Source organism: Mesoplodon mirus (genome assembly GCF_964341445.2).
Source record: "Mesoplodon mirus genome assembly, chromosome: 2".
Lineage (NCBI taxonomy): Eukaryota > Metazoa > Chordata > Mammalia > Artiodactyla > Ziphiidae > Mesoplodon > Mesoplodon mirus.
Window position 1 is genome coordinate 201457224 of NC_138977.1, and position 27220 is coordinate 201484443.

A 27220-nucleotide genomic window follows, 5' to 3' on the forward strand; every position below is an offset into this window, starting at 1 on the left:
GCTTTACCCTCATTGACACACACAGCTCTGGTGCCATGTCCAGTCCTGTGACTGTACTGGATGTGGGGTGTTGATGTACCCCCTACTGATGCACACTTGTGTTTTCACCTCTTCACTGTTACACTGTGCCCTGGTCACTCCCATGGCTCTCTCCAGGTGCACGTGTGAGTTTCTCTAACGTGCATACATAAAGTGCATATATTCTTTGATTGTAAAGTATACACATCCTCAGCTTTTCAAAATGTTGCCAGATTGCTCTCCAACATATTTGTACCAAATTTCCCATTTCCCCAATCTAAGTGTAAAATAGTATCCTGTTACTTTCATTACATTTCCATTTTTTCTAGCGATGTTCAGAACATTTTCATTGTTTATAATTGATTTGAGTTTTCCCTCTGAATTACCTGTTCATATCCTTTGTTCATTTTTCTACTGGGTTATCTGTATTTTTAATTTGTAGGATTTTAAAAATTAAAATAAAAAATCCCAGATAGTAATCCTGTATAACAGTAATTCTTTATAATTCTGAATAGTAATCCTTTGTCTATTATATGCATGGCAAATATATTCTTCCAGTCTGGAAAAAAAGACTGTAGGATTTTATAACAACTCAAAGGCATCCTAAAAAGAGGCAGATCCTGTTAACATAACAAGAATTATTTTTCCGTATTTTAAGACACCAATTAGTAGACTTCTTGTTTTAAGTAAGACTCAAATTCTACTAAATCATCATTTGGAGAGTCCCTTGGACTCCCTGGAAAATGTGATCTATGTTTAAGTGGCTCTAATCGTTTCAACAGACTAAGAGGTACTCCAACTACAGTGGGAGGGACTGGGTTCTAGAATCACCCTGAGTGATGTCAACCCTTCTATGAATACATGAAGTTCAGTTTCTTAAGTAACATATGAAGATGGCTGGCCTCTGAAGGACAAAACTGTCAAAGGGCTGTGTTATGGTGAGTTCACTAAAGGGAGGCAGATTGCAGGAATACATTTTAGTTTTTTCTTTGGCAACTGGTAAGTCCCACTCTAGCATTCACTTTTCTTTTTTAACATCTTTATTGGAGTATAATTGCTTTACAATGGTTAGTTTCTGCTGTATAACAAAGTGAATCAGCTATATGTATACATATATCCCCATATCCCCTCCCTCTTGCGTCTCCCTCCCACTCTCCCTATCCCACCCCCTAGGTGGTCGCAAAACACCGAGCTGATCTCCCTGTGCTATGCGGCTGCTTCCCACTAGCTATCTGTTTTACATTTGGTAGTGTATGTATGTCCATGCCACTCTCTCACTTCGTCCCAGCTTACCCTTCCCCCTCCCCGTGTCCTCAAGTCCATTCTCTATGTCCCAGCATTCACTTTATTTTTTATTTATTTATTTATTTTGCAGTACGCGGGCCTCTCACTGTTGTGCCCTCTCCTGTTGCGGAGCACAGGCTCCGGACGCGCAGGCCCAGCGGCCGTGGCTCACGGGCCCAGCCTCTCCGTGGCATGTGGGATCTTCCCGGACCGGGGCACGAACCCGTGTCCCCTGAATCGGCAGGTGGACTCTCAACCACTGCACCACCAGGGAAGCCCCCAGCATTCACTTTAAATCGTGGGTTACAACCCATTAGCGGATGACAAAATCAAGTCCATGGGCCTCAATCAGCACTTTCACTTTATTACTTTAGGGGAATAGAATAGAATAGAATAGAATAGAATAGAATAGAATAGAATAGAACAGAATAGAAAATATCAGAATGCATTACACATAGCAAGGGTAAGTATTGTTTTGTGAAACTTTCATGTCAGTTAAATGTGTGGGTGAGATATATATTTCTTAACTTGGTCACTCTAAAGAACTCAAGCTTAGGGACAGGGACACAACCATGCAGAAAGAGCAGGGAGACACTCTGGATCAAGATGATGAGTTTTAATGACATAGCTGACACCCACAATCACACGTGGCTCTTCAGACAAATTGATCTTTGGGACTCGGCTTTGTACAGAGTAAAGCAACACACAGGAGCACATGAGTGACATGGGCAATACTCCTGCTTCCAGCGAGGGGGCAAGACATCTACATTTCATCATCAAAGTAAAGTACCTTTTTATTCTTCTCAAATAAAAGCCTTAATTTGCTCTGGCCTCCAAAAGGGCTCTAATCCCAGATCCCCATTTCCTTTCAAGAGATGTTCTCTTCCCGTGGGGCCAGCTTAAACAGAAACCACCTCACCAGAGCAGCTCTTCTGTCCCTCAGTAGTCTCTAATCTAGTTGTGATGTATACAACCAGGTTTGTGCAGGCAGGGAATACACGAGACAGAGGACCGCTTTGGTGGTGCTTGCTTGGGTGGTGTTTCTTCACTGGATTTTGGTGACTGCTTCATGGATGGAGCTGGCCACATAATCTAGGTTTTTGGTGGTTAAGCCACACATGTTGATCCGACCACTTGGCAGCAGATAGATGTGCTTTTCATTGACCAGATACTCAACCTGCTTGGCTGTTGAAAACCAAAAGAGATACATAATCAGAGCAGTAGGAATCCTTTAAGTAATGGAGGTCCAGAGAGCCCATTACAATGACAATTTCCTTTCTTCCCCCTAACACAGATGAGCAAAACAATAGGAGTAATTTTGTCCACCTGACGCAGTGAGAAATACGCTCAACAGATTCTGGAAACTACTCTTATGAGCTAACTTCCTAATCCCAGAAAGTTTTTTGTTTTGTTTCTTTTTTTTTTTTTTTTTTTTTTGCGGTACGCGGGCCTCTCACTATTGTGGCCTCTCCCGTTGCGGAGCACAGGCTCCAGGCGCGCAGGCTCAACAGCCATGGCTCACGGGCCCAGCCGCTCCATGGCATGTGGGATCTTCCCAGACCAGGGCACAAACCCGTGTCCCCTGCATCGGCAGGCGGACTCTCAACCACTGCGCCACCAGGGAAGCCCCCTGGAAAGTTTAACATGGTTCTTCCTGATGGGAATTTTAATCTGGGACTACCTCCCAACCAAACCTTGGAGGTTATGTTCACTGGGACACCCTATCCACTCAACCAAACCCACAGACTTAAGAACAATCCATTGATATGAAAAACTGGTTAAGAAGTGCTTTGTTTATCTCTTCCTTCACCTATATTTGCTTAACCCTGAGCGCCCAGAGCAACTTCCCTTTGACATTTCATTTTCACAGTACATTGGACAAGACCCTGAAATGAGCATTCCTGGATAAATGCTGTGTGTGTGAACCCACAGGCTGAACACTGCAGAGACCTCTCGGGCCTGGTGCATCTCAGCTCTCATTCACACACACACACACAGGAGGGTTTTCCCATGAGTGTGCAGAAACCCTGCTGTATGAAATGGGAAGGGACTGCCTGTACTTCCCTTCTGCCACAATCTCTAGAGCTTTTTTTGCTTTATTGCAAAGCCATGAGAGAATTTTAGCTGATATTTTCCCCTTAAGTAATTAGCACCCTTAAGGCACCATCAATTTGAGGGATCAGGATAATAATAATTGTCATGGACTGAATGTTTGTGTCCCTCCAAAATTCATACTTTGAAACCCTAAGCCCCATTGTGATGGTATTAGGAGGTGGAGCCTTTGGCTGGTAATTAGGTTTAGATGAGGTCATGAGGGTAAGCATGCATGATGGGAGTAGTGACCTCATAAGAAGAGACCAGAGAGCTTGCTCATGCACGAGCTCGCTCTCTCTCTCTCTCTCTCTCTCTCTCTCCCCCTCACCTCCTCCCTTCCTGTGAGGATACAGCAAGAAGACAGCCACTTGCAAGCTAGGAAGAGAAACCCGAGCAGAACCTGTTGATGCTGGCACCCTGATCTCAGATTTCCTAGCCTCCAGAACTGTGAGGAATAAATTTCTGTTGTTTAAGCCACCCAGTCTATGGCATTTTGTTACAGCAGCCCGAGCAGACTAAGACAGTAATAGAATCATAATCATCAGAGGAGAAAACACTAGGTGCCAGGCAGTGTTCTAAGCACTTTATATTAGCTCAGTTAATCTTAATAACCTTATCGCCCCCATTTTATAGATGGCATAGATGGAAGTTAAATGACCTTCCCAAGGTCACACAGCTAGTCAGCTGTGAATCTCGAATTTTAAGGTGGGCAGTATAACTCCCGGCTCTCAGCTCTTAGCCAGGATACTATACTGCCTCTGTATGGAAGTGAAAAACCTAGACCCTGTACTCAGTGCTACCTTTGGGCCCCTCCAAACAAAGCCACTTTCACAGTAGCCCTGACCAGATTTAACTATGTGAATTTCAGCCATCCAAGGAGATAGCGCCTAACCTCACGCGTCAACAGAGCCACGGGCACAGCACCTTGTAAAGCCTATGCCCCAGAGGTAGATGTTGTGGTTACAGGGCTCCCGCCCCGTTTTCTTAAATAGAAATGAAACTTCTCTACTTTTATGGGGAAAGGGAGTATCACAGTTGAGAAGCTAGTAAAGGTTAGGGACTCTTTCCCTAGAAAAAGGCCAATATACGCATACCCAATTTTAAAAATATTTCAGGATGAAAGCCCCTGTTCTGACAGATAAAATGTAGAAAAGGAAGTACCACAACATGAGAATTATAGAAACTATGTGGTGGGCACATGGGGTTCAATTCCTCTAACTTTTCTGTATGTTTAAAATTTTTCCTAATAAAATGTCGGGAGGAAAAAAAAAAAACCCTGTTTTTAAAAAGGGTAAATAATGCCAAGTTCTAAAAGTATAACTTTATGTTATAAGCCAAGGTCTATTCTCACCATTTTTCAACTCATAATAAAACTAATTTCCTACTCTGGAGAGTGGGACAATATGGATACTTCATGGGAAGACATCCCCACCTTGTGAGCTTTTAGAATATTACTACTCACATGCACCCCAGTGTTCATTGCAGCACTCTTTATAATAGCCAGGTCATGGAAGCAAGCTAAATGCCCATACAGACAAATGGAAAAAGATGTGGTACATATATACAATGGAATATTACTCAGCCATAAAAAGGAATGAAATTGGGTCATTTGTAGAGATGTGGGTGGACCTAGAGACTGTCATACAGAGTGACAGAAGGAGAAAAACAAATACCGTATATTAACACATATATGTGGAATCTAGAAAAATGGTACAGATGAACCGGTCTGCAAGGCAGAAATACAGACACAGATGTAGAGAACAAACATATGGACACCAAGGGGGGGAAAGTGGCAGGGTGGTGGTGGTGGGATGAACTGGGAGATTGGGATTGACATGTATACACTAATATGTATAAAACAGATAACTAATAAGAACCTGCTGCATAAAAAAATTAAAAAAAGAAGAGGGCTTCCCTGGTGGCGCAGTGGTTAAGAATCCACCTGCCAATGCACGGGACATGGGTTCGAGCCCTGGTCTGGGAAGATCCCACATGCCACAGAGCAGCTAAGCCCGTGTGCCACAACTACTGAGCCTGCGCTCTAGAGCCCATGAGCCACAACTACTGCAGCCCGTGTGCCACAACTGCTGAAGCCCGCATGCCTAGAGCCCCTGCTCTGAAATAAGAGAAGCCACCACAACAAAAAGCCCGTGCACCGCAACAAAGAGTAGCACCTGCTCTCGGCAACTAGAGAAAACCCGCGTGCAGCAGGCAAGACCCAATGCAGCCAAAAATTAAATAAATGAATAAATAAATAAATTTATTTTTTTTAAAAAAAGAGATGTGGCTAGGGGAAAAAAAGAATATTACTACTAAACACCATTTCCATTACACTTAATATCTTAAAAATTGTATAAGGATGATTTTCCTTAATTAAGTGAACTAATTCCCCATTCCAGAACTGTGAGGACACCAAAGGCTAACTGAGCTATCCGTTTACTTTCTTGGTTAGCCTCATTTTACCCCAAAGTGTTTCAGTGAGTCTGCAATATACAATCTTTACCACCTTTCTTTTGGCTTTTTTCTGAGCCCATTTCAAACAGGCACCCTGATGGCCCTGGTTTATAGTACCTCCCAGTACCTCTGAGGTTCTACTGACTACCCAAAGGCACACATCTGTCCCCTGAGCCACTAAGACACAAGCTCCACAGGGAGGTCATATCTGCACCATGCAACCAGTGGCTTGGCTTGAGGTGCTCGGGAATTACTTATTAAATGAATGAGTCCTCTATCATCAGACGGGATGGCCAATCACTGATACACCCTACTGACGGCTGACCAAGATCGTGCATGGCTGCCTGCTAGACTGTCAACTGACTTTTAATTCCAACTACCAATCTAAATTCTTATTTATGAAGTGAAAAGAGAATGCTGTAACCTAGGCAATGCTTGGAGACTAGGAAAGACCTGTTAAGAAATTAGGTCCTTCGATAATCATATGTAATATTTATACTTAAGGTTAAGGAAAAGCCAAAAGGTGCCTAAGCATTTATAAAAGATGTTTCATAAATCAAGCCTCCAAGGTACAAATCCTGTTACTTCCCAGCTGGCTCTGAGCCACTTCCCAAGCCCATAAAAATGAAAATATCTGAGTTATGTTCTGCAGGGTAGACCACAACAATGCTCTTCTGAGACCCAAGCGGTCCAGGAGATGGGTGGGACACACTGAGAAAATCTAACTTGTTCTGGTCCAAAGTAATAGCTGACCAAATGGGCAACAGCTAAAGGAGCCAAGCCCAAGAACACTGGCTGTGAGGAGTGCGGTGTCCAACAGTGAGCATTTGAGGCGGTGGGGCCACTTACAGTTCAACCCGGTGAAACTGAACATTCCAATCTGCTCCGTGATATGGTTCCAGGTTCCAGGGGTCTTGAGGGCTTCTAATCGTGCCCTGAGCTCAGATCTCATAGTCAGAATGCGGTCAGCCATTGTCTTCACATTACCTGTCCTGAGTAGACAGCAATATGAATACCAATCCACACAGGAGAGATGGTACACGAAAACATAAAAATTTTTTTAATGTAATTTAATCTGTAAGCTGAAAACATGATCACAACCTGCCTAATTATGGTATGTGGATGCCTGGATGGGTGGATAAGGAGACCAGAGATCGACTTACTAGGCAGAAGGAAGGAACTTTATTTACTGATGGAGTTTATGGCTAGTCTTAGGTATACTGGCTGTAATACCACTTATGTTTTAACTCAGACTTCAGCTAGGTGCTGCTTGAGACAGGATAATATATGTTCTTCAGCTAGGTGCTGCTTGAGACAGGATAATATATGTTCTTCAGCTAGGTGCTGCTTGAGACAGGATAATATATTTTATCAGGTGTAATTAAGTAGAGATTGCAGATTTAGCTACTACAAAAAAATTACTGTTTCAAAATAAGACAAAATATATATAAATTAGATAAGAATGAAGAGCCCCAAAATTGTTGCACTGACTTGAAGTTAGATATTCTATTCTATCAGAAATTCCTCCCTGTATTTCCCAACTTTAAGGGGAGGAAGCCTGGGTAGTGGGAGAGTGGGGAAACTCCCATTCACTGAGGGCCTCCTTCCTATGTTCCCAGTGCTCTGTTACACGTGTGTTAAGTGTCAGCTCTATTTTACAGAAATAATAACTGACACTCAAAAGAGGTTCAAGTATTTTTGTCCTGCCTCTGCCAGCATAAAAGGAAGAGACAGTTAAATGTAATGGGACAATCGCTGTTCTGCATCCCCACGCTTTGCCATCTGGTGTTGAGCCCCTTACCATTCATTAAAAAGCTCAGGGTCAGAGAGAGTATGGGCCACGATTCGTGCTCCCTGAGCAGGGGGATTGGACCACGTAATTCGCACTATCTTCTCCATCTGGGAAAGGACCCGGAGGATGCTATCAGGTTCTTTCGCAACCACGGTCAGATTCCCCACTCGCTCATCTAAAAGGAAGGAGGAGAATCAGCCTTGGGGCTCCGGGGGCGGCGAGGCTGGGGCAGCTGGGCTGTAACTCATGAGAGCACTCACTGTAGAGCCCGAAGTTCTTGGAGAAGGACTGGGCACAGAAGAGCTCGAACCCTTCAGACACAAAATAGCGAATGGCCCAGGCGTCTTTCTCCAGGTTGCCAGATGCGAAGCCCTGATAGGCTGAGTCAAAGAAGGGGAACAGAAACCGGCGCTGCGAGGAAGGAAAGTGAGTCAGGGCAGGAAATCCTCCTGGAACCAACCTCAGACACTGGCCTTCCTTCCCCAACTGGTGCCTGGAAGGAATGTCTCACCCTGTCCGTTTATCCTACCTCTTCCCTTTCTGCATCCAACTCCACTTTACATCTGTTTCTCTGTTCACCTAAATACCAACTAACAAATCTAACAACTTCGGTAAACCTTATTTTTTTAAGTATATTGTCCTAGAGTGTCACGATGCTGCTTTGCCAACAGGGCACATCTGATCATGTCACTCCATGACATCAAAGATTTCCAGGGGCTCCCCACTGCCCTCAGAAGAAAGTCCGAGGCTTCAGCACAGGACCTGGTCCCCATTTACCTCTCTAGCCTCATCACTCACTCGCCCCCTCCCCTGGAACTCCAGCCCATACCAAGAATTACTTTTACTTCCTCATATGGACCATTACCTCTGCCTTAGGCTTTTGATGGTGCTCTTCCCTCTGCGGGAAACATTCCTTCCCTGCCAGCCCCGACCCATCCTCATCCTTCAAGTCTAAACACGGAAACCACTTCTTCCAGGAAGGCTTCCTCTGCTACCACCAACCCTCCCAAAATGCACGCACTCCCCAGAGTCTGGGCTATGTGCCTCCATAGGACCCCATCAACACAGCTGTCTCAACAGTACGTGGCTGTGTCCCCAAACAGGCTGTATGCTCTGAGGGCAGAACCACCTCTGCTTTGTTCACTATTGTCCCCCTATGGCACCTGGTACATAATAGTTTATCAAGAAGTATTCTTTAAACATGTTAATGAAGAATATATACACCTTGAGCTAGAAATTCCAGTGTAGAAAGTTATCCCAAAGAAATAATAAAAAGAAGGTTTATTACATATATTGTTCACAAGAGTAAGAAACCTGGGCACGAAATGGCCATCAACTGATTTAATCAATCTGTAATGTGACAGAGCCATGCATGTCATGTATAACTACACTAAAAAAAAAATTTAAAAAGAAAAGAGCCTGACATTCTGTATATCAAAATGTTAACAGTGGCTTTCTTTAGGTAATAGAATTTATAGTTAGTACTTATTTTTTTCTTTAGGCTTTTCTCCATTTTTCCAAATTCTTCCGTAAATAGGTACTGCTGTTGAATACATCAAATATTAATACACACTATTTTAAGAGATGCTCTGAAAAGACAGTTACCTTCATGACAGAGGCAATCTGCTTCCACTGCTCCGGAGTTGGGTCAGTCCCAGTCGGATTGTGTGCACAGGCGTGGAGGACAAAGATGGAGAACTCGGGAGCTTTCTGGGGAGAAGGAAGGAATGTAAGTTCTGACACCAGCAGGGACATAGGGGGCAGAGTCAGGGGCACAGAGGGCAGGTACTCCCTCCTTACGTGCCATTTCAGAAACCACCATCTGGTCTGAGTAGGGTGTCTCAGACTCTCTCACTTATCAACTGATCCAAAGACTTTTCCCTGCTCTTCTTGACGTCATAGCATTCTGTCTACTTTTTCTTCTAATAACCCACCTCCAGATCATTCAGAAAACCCTGGAGGTCTAGTCCTCTCTTCACTGCATCCCAATAGTGATAAGACCGAATTTCTTTAAATCCAGCGGCAATAAAGACACCATTATGATTCTCTGCAAACAAAGGGATAAAACGTTAAATGTTTTACAAACACAAGGAGGCATGAACAGAAGGGACTCAAGGCAGCTTCCAGGGCCCTCACAGGCTCAACACCCACTGGGTGACATGGAGGTGAGGGGTTAAGATTGAGAGGAATGATTGTGACCAGGAACAAGTTTGACCAGTCTAGTCATGCTGACTTACATCCTACTACAGTGGGACCTCCCTCCTCTGGAAAGGCTCAATATATACTAAAACACAAGTTCACCAAGAGTCTTGGGATAAAGTAGTCCCAATCTGAATTTAAGCATCAGGTTACCCATGTACTGCCATAATCCACTGCTCAAGCCATTCTCATGTTAGTTGATCCAGGGCTGGGTTACATTTTCAGTATAAGCAGTGAGACTCATGAGGATAATTCCTTCCCTGCCAGCACCCGACCCATCCTCATCCTTCAAGTCTAAACACGGAAACCACTTCTTCCAGGAAGGCTTCCTCTGCTACCACCAGCCCTCCCAAAACACACGCACTCCCCAGAGTCTGGGCTATGTGCCTCCACAGGACCCCATCAATACAGCTGTCTCACAGTATGTGAGAATTCCCCTGGCTTCTCTGTTTCTCCTCTCGCTACAGCTACAGGACTCACCCCAGGTTGGTGAGGATACATAGACGGGCGTGTCCTTGTTGTTTGTTCCATTGTACCATCGCGCTAAGAACTCAGCTCCAATTCGAAGTGCACCTGTTCCCCCCAAACACTGCACACCTCCTACCTGAAAGAGAAGAAGCAGGGTCACTGGTTAGTTAATGGTGAGGTCAGATAATATTAGGGAAAATATGGTAATGATGAGCACTTCCTTAAATGTGTAATCTCTATAAAATGTCATAACTACATGAAAAAGTATTATTTGCCCATGTTTACAAATGAGGAAACTAAGGCTAAGAAGTGAAGCGCCTTGCTCAGAGTTACCAGCTACTCAGCAGAAAGGTCAGGTCTTCACCCAGTAAGTCTGGAAGTCTGACCCCCAAAGGAGTGTCCCTCTGAACACAGAGGTAGAGGACATACCTAGGCCCTAGGACATACCTCGGGCATATTAGAGTGTGCCCTGCAAGGCAAACCCATCCCTTTGCACCCATCCCAAGATGAAAACTGCCCTCCAACAGAAGCTGGTAAAATAATGTTCCGAGCTTGCTATCAACATCAGTCTGCAGCGCCCTTTCTCATCGCTATAACAAAGGCTTATTAACCCTTAGAAATGTTCTCACAGAACAAAGGTGATATGCAAATACTACTCTCCTCTCCTGAAGCCTCCTCTCATCTTAAAATGGCCTCACCTGGGCAATAATAAAAGTCCTACGTTTTACCGTTTACAAAATACCTTCACACACATTCTTGTCTGACCCTCACACAGCCCTGTAAAGTAAGTTCTACATCCCCAATTTATACATGAGGAAATTGATTCAGAGAAGTGGTTCGCCAAGGGATTCGCAGCTGGTGAGCGGCAGAGCTGGGCATAAATCCAGGCCTTCTCACTCTACATCTAGTCACTAGGCCCTACTTCTGTTGTTCTGCCTAAACATCTTTGCTTTTTCCCCTTCACACTTCTAATTAGGTTTTAGCATAACTCTTTCAGTAGAGAAGTGTCATTAATTACGTGTTGCTTAATATGTCTAAAGGAGAAAAAAAGAGAAAGATCACAGAAGAATGTCTACTGAAAAGGAAGGACACACACCAATGTAATAACAGCAGCAACCTCTGGGGAGGGGCCTAGGATGTGGGAATAGTGGTCAAAGGGACTTTGGCCTAATCTACAAGTTGTTTTTTTAAAAATAAGGAGAATGTATTCATGTATTATTTGGAAAATTTTTTAATAATTTAAAAAATATATTTAGATGTCTGTAATTTGCTATAAAATAATTCAGTTTTGGCAGGGAGGGTGGGGGAATATACAAGACTGACCAAATACAGACCATTGTTGAAGCTAGCTGATGGATCCATGGGGGTTTGTTCATTACAGTTTTAACTACTTTTGTATATATTTGAAATTTCCCACAATAAAAAAGTAAAACAGGGCTTCCCTGGTGGCGCAGTGGTTGAGAGTCCGCCTGCCGATGCAGGGGACACGGGTTCGTGCCCCGATCCCGGAAGATCCCACATGCCGCGGAGCGGCTGGGCCCGCGAGCCATGGCCGCGGAGCCTGTGTGTCCGGAGCCTGTGCTCCGCAACGGGAGAGGCCACAGCAGTGAGAGGCCCGCGTACAGCAAAAAAAAAAAAAAAAAAAAAAAGTAAAACAAAAAAAAAAATCTTCCTAGATAAAGAAGAAAAGTTTCCAAAATCTTTTTTAAAAGAACTAATGTCAACACCAATGCTAAAAGATGACAAAGGGAAAAAAAAGAGAAAAAAAGAGACCTCTTTCATGAATATTGATACTAACTTCCTAAATATTAATGAACAGTATGAATCCAATAGTGCATTTAAAAATACTCCCTTGGTCAAGTTAGTCATCCCATGAATGCATGATTATTAAAAAATATAGGAGTGAGTCAGTTTTCCTGGACATCTCCCATGTATATGTGTTATTAAACTTTGATTTTCTCCTATTTTAAAAAAAAAAGAGAAAAGAAATATAAAATTTGTCATGCTGCTAGATAGAGAAAATGATCACCCAAATGATCATCATAACAGGAGAAAAAAATATAGCTATTTCTGATATAAATGCTTGGTAAAAAAAGAAGCAATGAGACTTCCTAAAAATAACTAAAAAAAAAATAATAAGATCCAGCCATGATGAGTAAGTCAGCTTCATGATGAACACTGAATCACAAGCAGAAGTCCCCTTTAAGCTAGGAACTAGGCAATAATACCAATTATTACTATTATTCCCCACTGCTCTATTTATATTCAGAGATCTGAGCATCTGTGAAAGAACATCGTCTGAAACGTGAAACAGAAGTGAAGTTGACGTTCAGGGAAACGAGGAACTGAGCATGGCATCCACTGCAGAGAGGAGCAAAGGCAGTGGACTGGGATGGAAAAGGTCAGTGTGCATCAGATGTGGTTCTTCAAAGTGGTCCCCCCAAGCACTGGTCCCTTCCCATTTCTTTATTTTTTTTTATTTTAATAACTTCATTCATTCATTCATTCATTCATTTATTACAGTAGGTCCTTGTTGGTTATCTATTTTAAATATAGCAGTGTTTACCTGTTGCTTCCCATTACCTTAAAGGTTTGGGCTTCACATTGTGACCTACCTGGATTCCTTACGCAAATCTCGACCAAGGTGATGTAACCTAAATGTACATTCATTTTTTATGGATTTGTCATCAGCTAAGCTGAATGTCAACTTTATTCATTATTTCACATTTCAAATACCTCAGCACTTTGTATAGGAATGCTGATACTTCCTATACAAATGAGCAAGGTCTCCCTTAAAGCAGGGTTTTAAGTTATCATGGATATGTGACAGGTGCATGTGGATATCAGTAAAGACATTCCCAAGCATAGTTTTTATATTTCCTGTGCTCAGCTTTTTTTTTGTTCTTTTTTTGTGGGGGGGGTTGTTTTAATTAATTTATTCTTTTTTCTTATTAGTCATCCATTTTATACACATCAGAGTATACATGTCAATCCCAATCTCCCGATGCATCCCACCACCACCCCCAACCCCCGCCACTTTACCCCCTTGGTGTCCATGTTTGTTCTCTACATCTGTGTCTCTATTTCTGCCCTGCAAACTGGTTCATCTGTACCATTTTCTAGGTTCCACATACATGCGTTAATACACGATATACGTTTTCCTCTTTCTGACTTACTTCACTCTGTATGACAGTCTCTAGATGCATCCACATCTCTACAAATGACCCAATTTCGTTCCTTTTTATGGCTGAGGTATATTCCATTGTATATATGTACCACAACTTCTTTATCCATTTGTCCGTTGATGGGCATTTAGGTTGCTTCCATGGCCTGGCTATTGTAAACAGTGCTGCAATGAACATTGGGGTGCATGTGTCTTTTTGAATTATGGTTTTCTCAGGGTACATGCCCAGTAGTGGGATTGCTGGGTCATATGGTAATTCTATTTGTAGTTCCTTAAGGAACCTCCACACTGTTCTCCACAGTGGCTGTATCAATTTACATTCCCACCAACAGTGCAAGAGGGTTCCCTTTCCTCACACCCTCTCCAGCATTTGTTGTTTGTAGATTTTCTGATGATGCCCATTCTAACTGGTGTGAGGTGATAACTCATTGTAGTTTTGATTTGCATTTCTCTAATAATTAGTGATGTTGAGCAGCTTTTCATGCTTCTTGGCCATCTGTATGTCTTCTTTGGAGAAATGTCTATTTAGGCCTTCTGCCCATTTTCGGGTTCGGTTGTTTATTTTTTTAATATTGAGCTGCATGAGCTGTTTATATATTTTGGAGATTAATCCCCTGTCCGATGATTCATTTGCAAATATTTTCTCCCGTTCTGAGGGTTTTTTTGTTTTGTTTATGGTTTCCTTTGCTGTGCAAAAGCGCTTAAGTTTCATTAGGTCCCATTTGTTTATTTTTCTTTTTATTTCCATTACTCTAGGAGGTGGATCAAAAAAGATCTTACTGTGATTTATGTCAAAGAGTGTTCTTCCTATGTTCTCCTCTAAGAGTTTTATAGTGTCCGGTCTTACAATTAAGTCTCTAAGCCATTTTGAGTTTATTTTTGTGTATGGTGTTAGGGAGTGTTCTAATTTCATTCTTTTACATGTCCCTGTCCAGTTTTCCCAGCACCAGTTATTAAAGAGGCTGTCTTTTCTCCATTGTATATCCTTGCCTCCTTTGTCATAGATTAGTTGACCATAGGGGCATGGGTTTATCTCTGGGCTTTCTATCCAGTTCCATTGATCTATGTATCTGTTTTGGTACCAGTACCATATTGTCCTGATTACTGTAGTATAGATTTGTAGTATAGTGGGAAGTCAGAGAGTCTGATTCCTCCAGCTCCATTTTTTTCCCTCAAGACTGCTTTGGTTATTCGGGGTCTTTTGTGTCTCCATACAAATTGTAAGATTTTTTGTTCTGGTTCTGTAATAAATGCCATTGGTAATTTGATAGGGATTGCATTGAATCTGTAGACTTCTTTGGGTAGTACAGTCATTTTCACAATATTGATTCTTCCAATCCAAGAGCATGGTATATCTCTCCATCTGTTGGTATCATCTTTAATTTCTTTCATCAGTGTCTTATAGTTTTCTGCATACAGGTCTTTTGTCTCCTTAGGTAGGTCTATTCCTAGGTATTTTATTCTTTTTGTTGCAATGGTAAACGGGTGTGTTCCTTAATTTCCCTTTCAGATTTTACAATTTTAGTGTATAGGAATGCAAGAGATTTCTGTGTATTAATTTTGTATCCTGAAACTTTACCAAATTCATTGATTAGCTCTAGTAGTTTTCTGATGGCATCTTTAGGATTCTCTATGTACAGTAACATGTCATCTGCAAACAGTGACAGTTTTACTTCTTTTCCAATCTGTATTCCTTTATTTCTTTTTCTTCTCTGATTGCCGTGGCTAGGACTTCCAAAACTATGTTGAATACTAGTGGCAAGAGTGGACATCCTTGTCTTGTTCCTGATCTTAGAGGAAGTGCTTTCAGTTTTTCATCATTGAGAATGATGTTTGCTGTGGGTTTGTCATATATGGCCTTTATTATGTTGAGGTAGGTTCCCTCTATGCCCACTTTCTGGAAAGTTTTTATCATAAATGGGTGTTGAATTTTGTCAAAAGCTTTTTCTGCATCTATTGAGATGATCATATGGTTTTTATTCTTCAATTTGTTAATATAGTGTATCACATTGATTGATTTGCGTATATTGAAGAATCCTTGCATCCCTGGGATAAATCCCACTTGGTCACGGTATATGATTCTTTTAATGTGTTGTTGGATTCTGTTTGCTAGTATTTTGTTGAGGATTTTTGCATCTATATTCATCAGTGATATTGGTCTGTAATTTTCTTTTCTTGGAGTATCTTTGTCTGGTTTTGGTATCAGGGTGATGGTGGCCTCATACAATGAATTCGGGAGTGCTCCTTCCTCCGAAATTTTTCAGAAGAGTTAGAGAAGGATGGGTGTTAGCTCTTCTCTAAATGTTTGAAAGAATTCACCTGTGAAGCCATCTGGTCCTGTACTTCTGTTTGTTCCAAGATTTTTTATTTTTTGCGGTACGCGGGTCTTTCACTGTTGTGGCCTCTCCCGTGGCGGAGCACAGGCTGCGGATGCGCAGGCTCAGTGGCCATGGCTCACAGGTCCAGCCGCTCCGTGGCACGTGGGATCTTCCCGGACCGGGGCACGAACACGTGTCCCCTGCATCGGCAGGTGGACTCTCAACCCCTGCACCACCAGGGAAGCCCTGTTGCAAGATTTTTAATCACAGTTTCAATTTCATTACTTGTGACTGGTCTGTTCATATTATCTATTTCTTCCTAAGTGTTAAAAGGTTATACCTTTCTAAGAATTTGTCCATTTCTTCCAGGTTGTCCATTTTATTGGCATACAGTTGCTCGTAGTAATCTCTTAGGATGCTTTGTATTTCTGCGGTGTCTGTTGTAACTTCTCTTTCATTTCTAATTTTATTGATTTGAGTCCTCTCCGCCTTTTTCTTGATCAGTCTGGCTAATGGTTTATCAATTTTGTTTATCTTCTCAAAGAACCAGCTTTTAGTTTTATTGATCTTTGCTATTATTTTCCTTGTTTCTATTTCATTTATTTCTGCTCTGATCTTTATGATTTCTTTCCTTCTGCTAACTTTGGGTTTTATTTGTTCTTCTTTCTCTAGTTCCATTAGGTGTAAGGTTAGATTGTTTATTTGAGATTTTTCTTGTTTCTTGAGGTAGGCTTGTATAGCTATAAAATTCCCTCTTAGAACTGCTTTTGCTGCATCCCATAGGTTTTGGATCATCGTGTTTTCATTGTCATTTGTCTCTAGGTATTTTTTGATTTCCTCTTTGATTTCTTCAGTGATATCTTGGTTAGTTAGCAGTATATTGTTTAGCCTCCATGTGTTTGTGTTTTTTACATTTTTTTCCTTGTAATTCATTTCTAATCTCATAGCGTTGTGGTCAGAAAAGATACTTGATATGATTTCAATTTTCTTAAATTTACTGAGGCTTGATTTTTGACCCAAGTGTGATCTATCCTGGAGAATGTTCCGTGCACACTTGAGAAGAAAGTGTAATCTGCTCTTTTTGGATGGGATGTCCTATAAATATCAATTAAATCTATCTGGTCTATTGTTTCATTTAAATCTTGTGTTTCCTTATTTATTTTCATTTTGGATGATCTGTCCATTGGTGTGAGGTCTTAAAGACCCCACTATTATTGTGTTACTGTCGATTTCCTTTTTTATAGTTGTTAGCAGTTGCCTTATGTACTGTGGTGCTCCTATGTTGGGTGCATATATATTTATAACTGTTATTTCTTCTTCTTGGATTGATCCCCTGATCATTATGTAGTGTCCTTCCTTGTCTCTTGTAACATTCTTTATTTTAAAGTCTATTTTATCTGATATGAGTATTGCTACTCCAGCTTTCTTTTATTTCCATTTACATGGAATATCTTTTTCCATCCCCTCACTTTCAGTCTGTATGTGTCCCTAGGTTTGAAGTGGGTCTCTTGTAGAAAGCATATATATGGGTCTTGTGTTTGTATCCATTCAGCAAGCCTGTATCTTTTGGTTGGAGCATTTAATCCATTCACGTTTAGGGTAATTATCGATATGTGTGTTCCTATGACCATTTTCTTAATTGTTTTGGGTTTGTTTTTGTAGGTGCTTTTCTTCTCTTGTGTTTCCCACTTAGAGAAGTTCCTTTAGCATTTGTTGTAGAGCTGGTTTGGTGGTACTGAATTCTCTTAGTTTTTGTTTGTCTGTAAAGCTTTTGATTTCTCCATCGAATCTGAATGAGATCCTTGCTGGGTAGAGTAATCTTGGTTGTAGGTTCTTCCCTTTCATCACTTTAAGTATATCATGCCACTCCCTTCTGGCTTGTAGAGTTTCTCCTGAGAAATCAGCTGTTAACCTTATGGGAGTTCCCTTGTATGTTATTTGTCATTTTTCCCTTGCTGCTTTTATTAATTTTTCTTTGTCCTTAATTTTTGTCAATTTGATTACTAAGTGTCTCGGCGTGTTTCTACTTGGGTGTATCCTGTATGGGACTCTCTGCACTTCCTGGAGTTGGGTGGCTATTTCCTTTCCCATGTTAGGGAAGTTTTTGACTATAATCTCTTCAAATATTTCCTCTGGTCCTTTCTCTCTCTCTTTTCCTTCTGGAACCCCTATAGTGTGAATGTTGTTGCATTTAATGTTGTCCCAGAGGTCTCTTAGGCTGTCTTCATTTCTTTTCATTCTTTTTTCTTTATTTTGTTCTGCAGCAGTGAATGCCACCATTCTGTCTTCCAGGTCACTTAACCGTTCTTCTGCCTCAGTTATTCTGCTGTTGATTCCTTCTAGTGTAGTTTTCATTTCAGTTATTGTATTGTTCATCTCTGTTTGTTTGTTCTTTAAGTCTTCTAGATGTTTGTTCTTTAATTCTTCTAGATCTTTGTTAAACATTTCTTGCATCTTCTTGATTTTTGCCTCCATTCTTTTTCCGAGGTCCTGGATCATCTTCACTATAATTATTCTGAATTCTTTTTCTGGAAGATTGCCTATCTCCATTTCATTTAGTTCTTTTTCTGGGGTTTTGTCTTGTCTCTTCATCTGGTACATAGCCCTCTGCCTTTTCATCTTCTCTATCTTTCTGTGAATGTGGTTTTCGTTCCACAGGCTGCAGGATTGTAGTTCTTCTTGCTTCTGTTGTCTGCTCTCTCCTGTGCTCAGCTTTTAACTCCACCCTTTCTCTCCCAGTCCAAAAAGCAAATTCATTAACTAAAAGAAGTCAGAAAGTCAGTAGACTAGATTGAAAATGTGTTTGGAAGAGATAAACCCACTTCACTAACAGTAACTAATTCTTTTTTTTTTTCGCGGTACGCGGGCCTCTCACTGTTGTGGCCTCTCCCGTTGCAGAGCACAGGCTCTGGACGCACAGGCTCAGCGGCCATGGCTCACAGGCCTAGCCACTCCGTGGCATGTGGGATCTTCCCGGACCGGGGCACGAACCCATGTCCCCTGCATCGGCAGGTGGACTCTCAACCACTGCGCCACCAAGGAAGCCCTAGAAACTAATTCTTTATATTCATGATGTATATGATACTTGACATATTAAATTCCCAAGAAATTATCATTCCCTCTAAAAATATATTGTACACTAGATGGCTTCAGTGAAACACAAGTGACTAAACTATATCAGCAACTAGTGGAAACGAATTTTTGGTGAATCAATAATGTCAATTCGGTCATTCTCTAAACTGATTTTTGGCAAATAGCTCTAAAGCTCAAGAAAGTCCTGGATTTGGGATGAAGGGAAAAAATCACAATAGCAAAGGAAATAAATACAGACTTCAAAGGGAGCCAGGCAACTGGACCTGGGTGGCTAAACAGGAGTATCCAGAACGAGAGAAATCCAGTAAGACTTGGCAGAAAGCTATGCCACCAATCTGCATTCCCAATTTAGCCATGAATTGCCTGAAGGAATCCCTGCTGGGCTCTAGAACGCTTGTCCAAGATCACAATTTGCTGATGCAATGACTTCCCTGTGAGGAGCAGGAGAGCTGTTTAGAAGCTGCTTGTGGCCAAGGCTATGATGCATTGATCTGGGTGCTCCTAGCAATTCATGTGGTATCTGGCATGTGGCACTAAAGAAACATGGGCTGAACCAGATGAAGAAGAAGACAGTGTTGACAAGGTGAGAGCCACAGAGAAAGCCCCAAGTCTCCCAGAGGCAACGGTCCAAGCAGGAAACTGGGACGCCATCTCATGCCCCACAAGCCCTCCTACCTGCAGTGGCTCAGTAATTTCAGAGGCTGAAATACTACCAGGCAGGAGATGACAACTGGACATTTGGTCTGGATTCTAAGATCTGAAGATGGAAAAGCAGAAGGCGGCAGTGACGAGTCTAGAAAACAGGTCTTCTCAAAATGGTTGATGGACCTGGTAATGTAAAATCTTGAGAAGAAAAATCTAAGAGAGGACATGATTACTGTTTATTTTCTGGTTCATTCTTTCATTCATGCCTCACCTCCTTCAAGTTTTGGCTCAAATGTCATTTCTGTTTCTACCATGACCACCCTAGTTAAAACTGTATCCACTCTCACTCCCACCCTCAGCACTCCTAATATGCCTTCCTCTGCTCTGTTTTTGTAGCATTTATCATCTTTCAATACACTATATAATGTTCCTATTTATTATGTTTACTGTCGGTTTCTCCCCACAAAACTGTAAGCCGGGCATTGGTTTTGGTCACCACTGTGCTCCAGCATCTAGAACAGTGCCTAGTGGTGAGCACACATCTGCTGACTGAACAAATGAGTGAATTAAAACATCTGAGATCTCTGAGGTGCCAGGCTAGGAGCTAAATGCTGAAGATTCATGAGGTAAATAAGTAAGCCATTGGGACTTCCCTGGTGGCACAGTGGATAGGACCCCCTGCTCCCGGTACAGGGCACCCAGGTTCAATCCCTGGTCAGGGAACTAGATCTCACATGCATGCCGCAGCTAAGAGTTCATGTGCCACAACTAAGGAGCCCATGGGCCGCAACTAAGACCCAGCGCAAGCAAATAAATAAATAAATAAAAGAACCATACTTCACACCATACACACACACAAAAAAAAATTTTTTTTAAAGTAAGTAAATAAGCCATCACCCCTGCCCTGGAGGAACCTAGGGTCTTGTGGGAGGGACAGGCTTACAAAATTGTATGTTAAACACAGTAAGTACTGCTTTTCCCAAGCGATGCACAGTCCTGTGGTGACTCAGAGCACTCCAACAACTAGCTCTGCCTAAGAGAGCTCAGGATTCAGCGTGGAAGTGACCCTTGGTCAGGCATTGAAGGACTTGGAGGTGGGGACTGGGGAGTCAGAGAAGTGAAGGGGGCATTCCTAGCAGAAGGAACAGTTGAGGCAAAGGTGCCAAGTCATGGCAGGGCTCGGCATGTCTAGAAAACAGCAGGCTCTTAGGATGGCAGGACCCTGAGAGGATGGGAGCAAGAGTAACTGCAAGAACAGGATGACACCTGGCTACAAAACATGCTGCATGCCCAGGTCAGAGTCTGCATTCTACCCTGTAGATAATGGAGGAGCTACTGTGTGTGTGTGAGAGGGGAAGCAGGTGACACAATTAGCTCTTTTTTTTTTTTTTGCTGAGGAAGATCATTCTAGCTGCACTGTGCAGAATGTACTAGAATGGGGAAGGGACTAGAGGCAAGAGGCTATTATAAGAATCCAAATGAGATGACGGTGGGCTGATCTAAGATAGTCACCTGGGGATGGTCCAGGGAAAGAGCAAGTGCTCAGAGCTCAGTATCAACTGGTAGCTAGGGTGTTGTAGATGCCAAGAGGGTATCCTAAACCATTACACACACACACACACACACACACACACACACACACACACACACAAAGTAAAAAGTAAAAGTCTTCAAATATTTACAGACTGCCATTTAAATTTGTTCTATGATCAAAAACATAACACAGGATGAACTAGACTAAGAGGAAGGGCTCTATGCCACAAGCAATAGCCCCAAACCTCAGTATTAAGCGATCAAAATGGGGAACAGAGCATTTTGTTCCTGGGCAGAGAAACAAGCATCTATCTGCCAACATAGTTAATAAGCATCATATAAGAAATGTATAGTCTTAGAGGAAGAAGCTCCCCAACACAGAACCTCTGTTTTCATTTGTCAGCAATGGAATTCCAACTAATTTATCAACAACGCCTCAGAATATCACCCCCAGTCGCCAAAGTTCCCCATTTTCAAACTTCATCAGGACTCTCTCTCTCCCTCAGTGGAAACCCTAGATTTTCAGAGCAACTTCCCAATGCCACCCATAATCTCTAAAGTCTACCAGTTCTACCCGTATTCCTTCAGTTCCTAGAGGCAAGTCAGTTACAGTCTCTTATACCAATCCAGACAAAACCCTCATCAAGTTAATTACTTACCTAACCATTGATCTGAGTTCCAAGACCTTCACCCAGAGCCTCCTGGTCTCCTGATATACATAAGAATGTGCCTGTGTGCAGCCTTCATTTTACCCTGCCCGTTCTGCTTATCAGGGCATCTGGATAAGAGCATGGATATAAATCAGTGACTCCAAGATGTGGTCTCTTTCATGCATGAAGGCTGCTCAGTGGGGCTGACACTGCCTAGCAGGGCAATAAGGGCAGTTGGTTTAAATTGCACAATACCTAATCGGACTATTGCAAAAACCTGAGCTCTTCCCTTTCCTATTCATCCACCCAGGTTTATCTTCTTCAAACACTCTTATATTGGGTAACTTCTCTGCGCAAACCTTCAAGGGGCTTCCCCTGCCCTGGCTGCCAAAATCAGCCTGCCTGATCTATCCAGCATGTTCCCAGCCCTAATCAGGTAGGTCTCTTTACAACCTAGACCTGCTCACCTCCAACCTCTGTCCCTGGACTCCAACTGCTCCAGATAAATACCCCTCCTTTTTCTTCCTCTGTACTTTGTGGTTCTCAACCTTGGCTGTACTTTGCAGTCACATGGGGAGCTTTTAAAAAATACCCATGAAGGGAAGGGAATTGTAGGGAAAGGTAATAAAAGGGCAGAGAAAGGTGGTACCCTCCAAGATTCTGATTTAACAGGTCTGGTATGGGATCCAGCCATTAGAATGTTTTTAAAACCTCCCAGGTGATACAGTCACAGTTGAGAATCAGTGTCCTGGTCTCATTCCCCAAGGTTCAGCTCTAGTCCCATTTCCAGCCTTTGCCAGTCTCTCTGAATTCCTACAACACTGATAATCTCTATCACACCACTTTCTGCCACATGCAGACTCTCCCCAAATGCATTCCTCTTCCATGTATCTCTAGCTATACACAGACTACATACCAGGAAGCACTTGAATGAAGAGAAGCTGAGATCAAGGCTACAAGAATCAAATATTAGAACTGGCAGGATCTTCAGAGAGCATCTAGACTAGTGGCTCTTGGACTTGGGGAGCCATAGGTTCCTTCAGAAAATCTGATAAAAGTTATGAACTTTCTCTCCAGAAATACACATACACACAGAATTCTGCATAAAATTTCAGGGAGTTTAGAGGCCCCTTGAATGATCCCCTATGCAAATGCTCCTTATGGGACCATGAACCACATAAACTAGTCTTTCCCTACCATGTAGATGAGACATAGGGGCTGGAGAGGCAAATGACTTGCCTTTGGTCAAAAGTAGTGGCAGAGCTGGGTCCAGACCCTACTCTCTTGATCATTCCATTAAATTCCCTTGGCTTGGCATTTCCATTGACTGCTTCAAACCCAGCAGCTGAAATCTGATCATCTCTTGGGCAAAAGTGAACAACTTGAAGAAGCTGTGCTTTATACAAAAGCATGTTATTCGCACTGTCAAGTCCCTGAGGTCACACTATTTAAATCCTTATTCACTGACAGTTCAATAGACATAACACCTAATTTTTAACCACTTTTTACCCTCACAGTTTCTAGAAAAAAATAGATCCTCACCCAAAACTCACCCGCTTCTCCTGCAGAGCTGGGCTGTCATCCCCAAGGGCCAGGCGGGAAGCACGGGTCCGGAACTCCGCCAGGCCCAGGATGGGCAGGTACTCGTGGTTTAGGTTGCTGTCATTAGCAATCCTCTGCTCCACCTTCCTCACGACTGGCAAAACCCAGGGCTGGCTATCATCCGTGCGATAAGCTGGGACACGGAAAAGAGACATACAATGGAGGAGTCTTAGGCTTCGTCCAAGGAAGAATTCGGAGCTGTGAACAGGGAGAGTTCTACCACCTTCCAATCAAAACAGAGCTGTGAGGGAAATTAAAGTTCATTCACTTACTGACTGCCTGCTTTGGGCCAGGCACCGGGCTAGGTGCTGGGAAGGCAGAAGGACAGTTTCCTATCCTTATGAAAATTATAGTTCTTAAATATGTGACCTCCAAAAAGTAGAATGCTGAAATAAAACTGGGACATCAAAGAGCCTGATCAAGGGAGAGAGTGCACGCAAAAGCACTCCGCAAATTAAAAATACCTTACAAATGCTATGTCAATATCACTAGGGCACTGAGGTCTCTACAACCACTGGCCCGGTAATCGCCTTCCTTCTGCATCTCCCCAAGAAAAGGGTTCGGTGCTACTTCACATGAACGCTGCACCTTCAAACATAAACATGGAGAGAGAGGAGGGTGGAGGGAGGCCCACCTCCTCCTCTTGTCCTGTAAGAACAGAAATGAGACAAATGGCGAGGAAACACCTGTGACTGAAGATTCCAACAACTGGTTACACAATCATCGAACAAGTTTAAACACATCTTTGTCCTCTTGCTGTTTTTTGACATCAGCCAGTGTTTACCATTTTGACTGTTCCTACCACTCACTTCCTCTGCTTCACACTTTTATGGATCTAAGTTTACCTGTTTCATAATTTTTAATCTTGATTATAGCAAATTTCTAAGCATTTCTTCTATGCTAAAAGTATTTTTAGCCTACTTTGAGTTATCCTATCACTGATTTTTTTTCCTATACTACCCTATAATCATTTTGAGATTATAGCTTGAGAGGGCAGCTGCTTTGGCTTGCATCCAAGCCAGTGACTTCTCTGAGCAGGATTCCTGACAGGGATTTGCTTCTGCTGGACTGTTTAGGTCTCCAATAAGCCTATACTTTGGCAAGTGACTGTGAAACAAATTTTTTAAGTAACTCTTCTTTATCTTGTTGATTTCTGCTCAACATTAATCCCTGACTTTGTTTTTAAATAACTTTTATAGGGTGGTTGATATTGTTTACTGAACAACACATGTTGATTGTAGAAAATTTAGAAAAGCCCAGAAAGAAAATAATAAACATTATGATTAACATGTAATTCCAGCACTCAGAGATAAGGGAGTATGAAAATTTTGGTGTACAGCCTTTTAAACTTTATTTTACATGAGTATATTCTTTTATAAATTGTATCATTGTTTATATAGATTTTCAACATGCTTTTTTCCACTTATTAAATATATATTATGAATATCTTTCATCATCATTAACTATTTAAGTCTGTGCACACAGACTGTCTTTGTTCTTTTTAGAGCTGCATAACTGATAAATGTACTATAATTTGTTTTGCGAGTCTCCTGTGGATGGACATTTGAGTTGTTTCTAATCTTTGGCTATTAGAAAATAATACTTCAGTGAACCTTGTACATATGTCATCTTACATGTATGTAAATATAGCTGTAAGAGGCAGGGTTGAAAATGGAAGAGTAGGTTGAGAAGTACATGTATGTGTAATTTTGTTGTTTTTGAGGGTATACGTTAGTTTACTACTTTCAACTGATTTTCATTTTACAACACATGGCTGTAGGACAAATAAGGTTAAAACAACTAATTGGAAGAATACTGGTGGCAATCAATGAAAAGTTTAAATGCAAATATATTACTTTTAAGATACTTTGTGTATTTGTAGTTTTGACAGATATATCCACATTGGCTTCCTTATAGGGCTGTTATCAGTGTACATCGCTGCCATAGGGCAGGGGTGTTATCAGTGTACATCACTGCCATAAATGTACAAGAGTGTCTGCTTCCCCACAGCCACAGCCACTGAGTGAATTTTTGCCAATTTAAGAGTCCAAATGCTATTTCAGGGTAGTTTAAATTTGCATTTCTCTTATCGTGGATGCAACTGGGCATTTTTCATATATTTGAGCCATTTACAACACAATTTTAGTGGCTAGACAATATTCCTTTCTATGTGTAATTTATTAACTATTTGTGTTGCTTTTGACTATTTGCTAATACAAACATTGTAATTAATGTTCTTATACTTTACACATATTCATTAGTGCTTCCTTAGGAAAACTTTTTCTAGATGTAAAATTACTAGATCAAAAGTCAGACAACAAATAAGACTTTATAAGATATTTTGATTTTGCATCTGTCTTCTACTCCATCAACTAACCCTACCTTTCAGGAATGTGTCATCTGCAAGTTTGAAAAGCATATCAAGCTAGTAATAAAAATGTGGACAGAGTTCCAGACTGACACAGCCACTAACCAACAACCAGTCTCTGGGTAGGTGAATCTGACTCACAATACTGTCGTATCACTCACATTAGACCCCCTGGCCCACCAAATTCCCTCCCTCTCAACAAGTTCAAAAAGCCTACTTTATCAGTCGAGATTTGGTCTGGTTTTTCAAAGAGATACCAAAATAATGACTCCCAAGTAATCGTTTTCCCTGAAGTAGATCACCCCATCTATGATCACAATGCTACCATTGTTCAAAATATTCTTGGAATTCTTCTCTTGGAATTGTTTTTAGAGGAGGCATCTCATTATTTTGAATATCCTCAATGATGCCAAATCTTTGTCCTTTGAAAGTAAATTTAATTTTTAAAAATGGTACTTGTATTATGTCCAGCAAAGTAGGTGGGTGAATGGACTGAATAATATTAACGGAGAACAGCTATAAAAAGATGGCCTCCTACGTGGGTCTAACATGTTTTTAAGGCCATTCCAAAAGAGGGTTTTCGGAAAACTTTGAGCAATAGCAGTATATATGGACTACACTACACAGAGGGGATACTGTTTAGATGTACAAGAATATGGGTGTTTGTAGAAAAACTAGTTCTATTATGCTTCCCGTCTGTGTTTGGATGGTTAATATATAATTATGCTACATATATTTATGATATGTCATTTGTAAATCATGTATTATAAATAAATAAAATATGAAAGATAAAGCCATAGTACCGCTGTTCTTACCAGTAATGTATACTCTGTGCAACTCTAAAAAATCCTGTGATAGGACTGGAGGCAGGGAGGCATTGTGTCCATATTGTGACAAAAGAGAAAATGGCCAATTCACACCTCTGCTTCCTTCTTCACTGCCCAGTTTCCCCCAGATTCAGTTCTAGATTTATTCCCAATGCCTTGTCTCACTGCCCTACTGAAGCAGAACTGCAGTTACTCTTGGGCGTTTGGAGCAATGAGGTTGAGCGTTACCAACAACCACTATTCCTGCTCTCCCAGAGGGGTTTTATTCCCGTTTTGTTGGACCCATGAGTTTCTCATTCATTCTTTCATTCTCTCACTCATTTGATGGCTACTTATTGAATCCACCATGAACCAGGTACTGGCTAGAAGTAGCTACACAGAGATGGGTAAGATAAAACAAGATACTGTCTTGGCCTCCCTCCAGGAAACATAAGAGCATAGAGTTCTTAGTTCTCCTGTAAGTGATCAGGGAAGATGAAGTATGAAAGATGAATAAGAGTTTAAAAGACAGGAAAAAGGACTTTCCAGACAGAGGGAACACTTGTGCAAGGCCCCAGAGGCTGGGAGAGATGAGGTTTTTGAGGATCTGCATTTTCATGGCTCGGATGTAAAATCCATGGAGAAACAGCAAGGAATGGCTCAGGGAGTCTTGGGTTCTCTTCTAAGGAACTTTGTCTCAATGGGGAAACCA

The 27220-nt window shown here is 41.7% G+C and overlaps 1 protein-coding gene across 1 annotated transcript in view; it reads right to left on the bottom strand.

Moving 5' to 3' along the window:
- Window positions 1–1903: 1903 nt before the first annotated feature.
- Window positions 1904–27220, bottom strand: part of GOT1 (glutamic-oxaloacetic transaminase 1) — a 32381-nt gene continuing 7064 nt past the window's right edge. Inside the window, exons 2-9 of the mRNA XM_082610211.1 lie at window positions 23286–23467; window positions 10322–10445; window positions 9577–9689; window positions 9248–9352; window positions 7903–8053; window positions 7652–7817; window positions 6700–6842; window positions 1904–2487 (exon numbers count right to left, since the gene is read on the bottom strand). Of these exons, the coding sequence (XP_082466337.1) occupies window positions 2348–2487; window positions 6700–6842; window positions 7652–7817; window positions 7903–8053; window positions 9248–9352; window positions 9577–9689; window positions 10322–10445; window positions 23286–23467 (1124 nt within the window). The 3' untranslated portion in view covers window positions 1904–2347. The remainder of the gene's footprint in view (window positions 2488–6699; window positions 6843–7651; window positions 7818–7902; window positions 8054–9247; window positions 9353–9576; window positions 9690–10321; window positions 10446–23285; window positions 23468–27220) is intronic.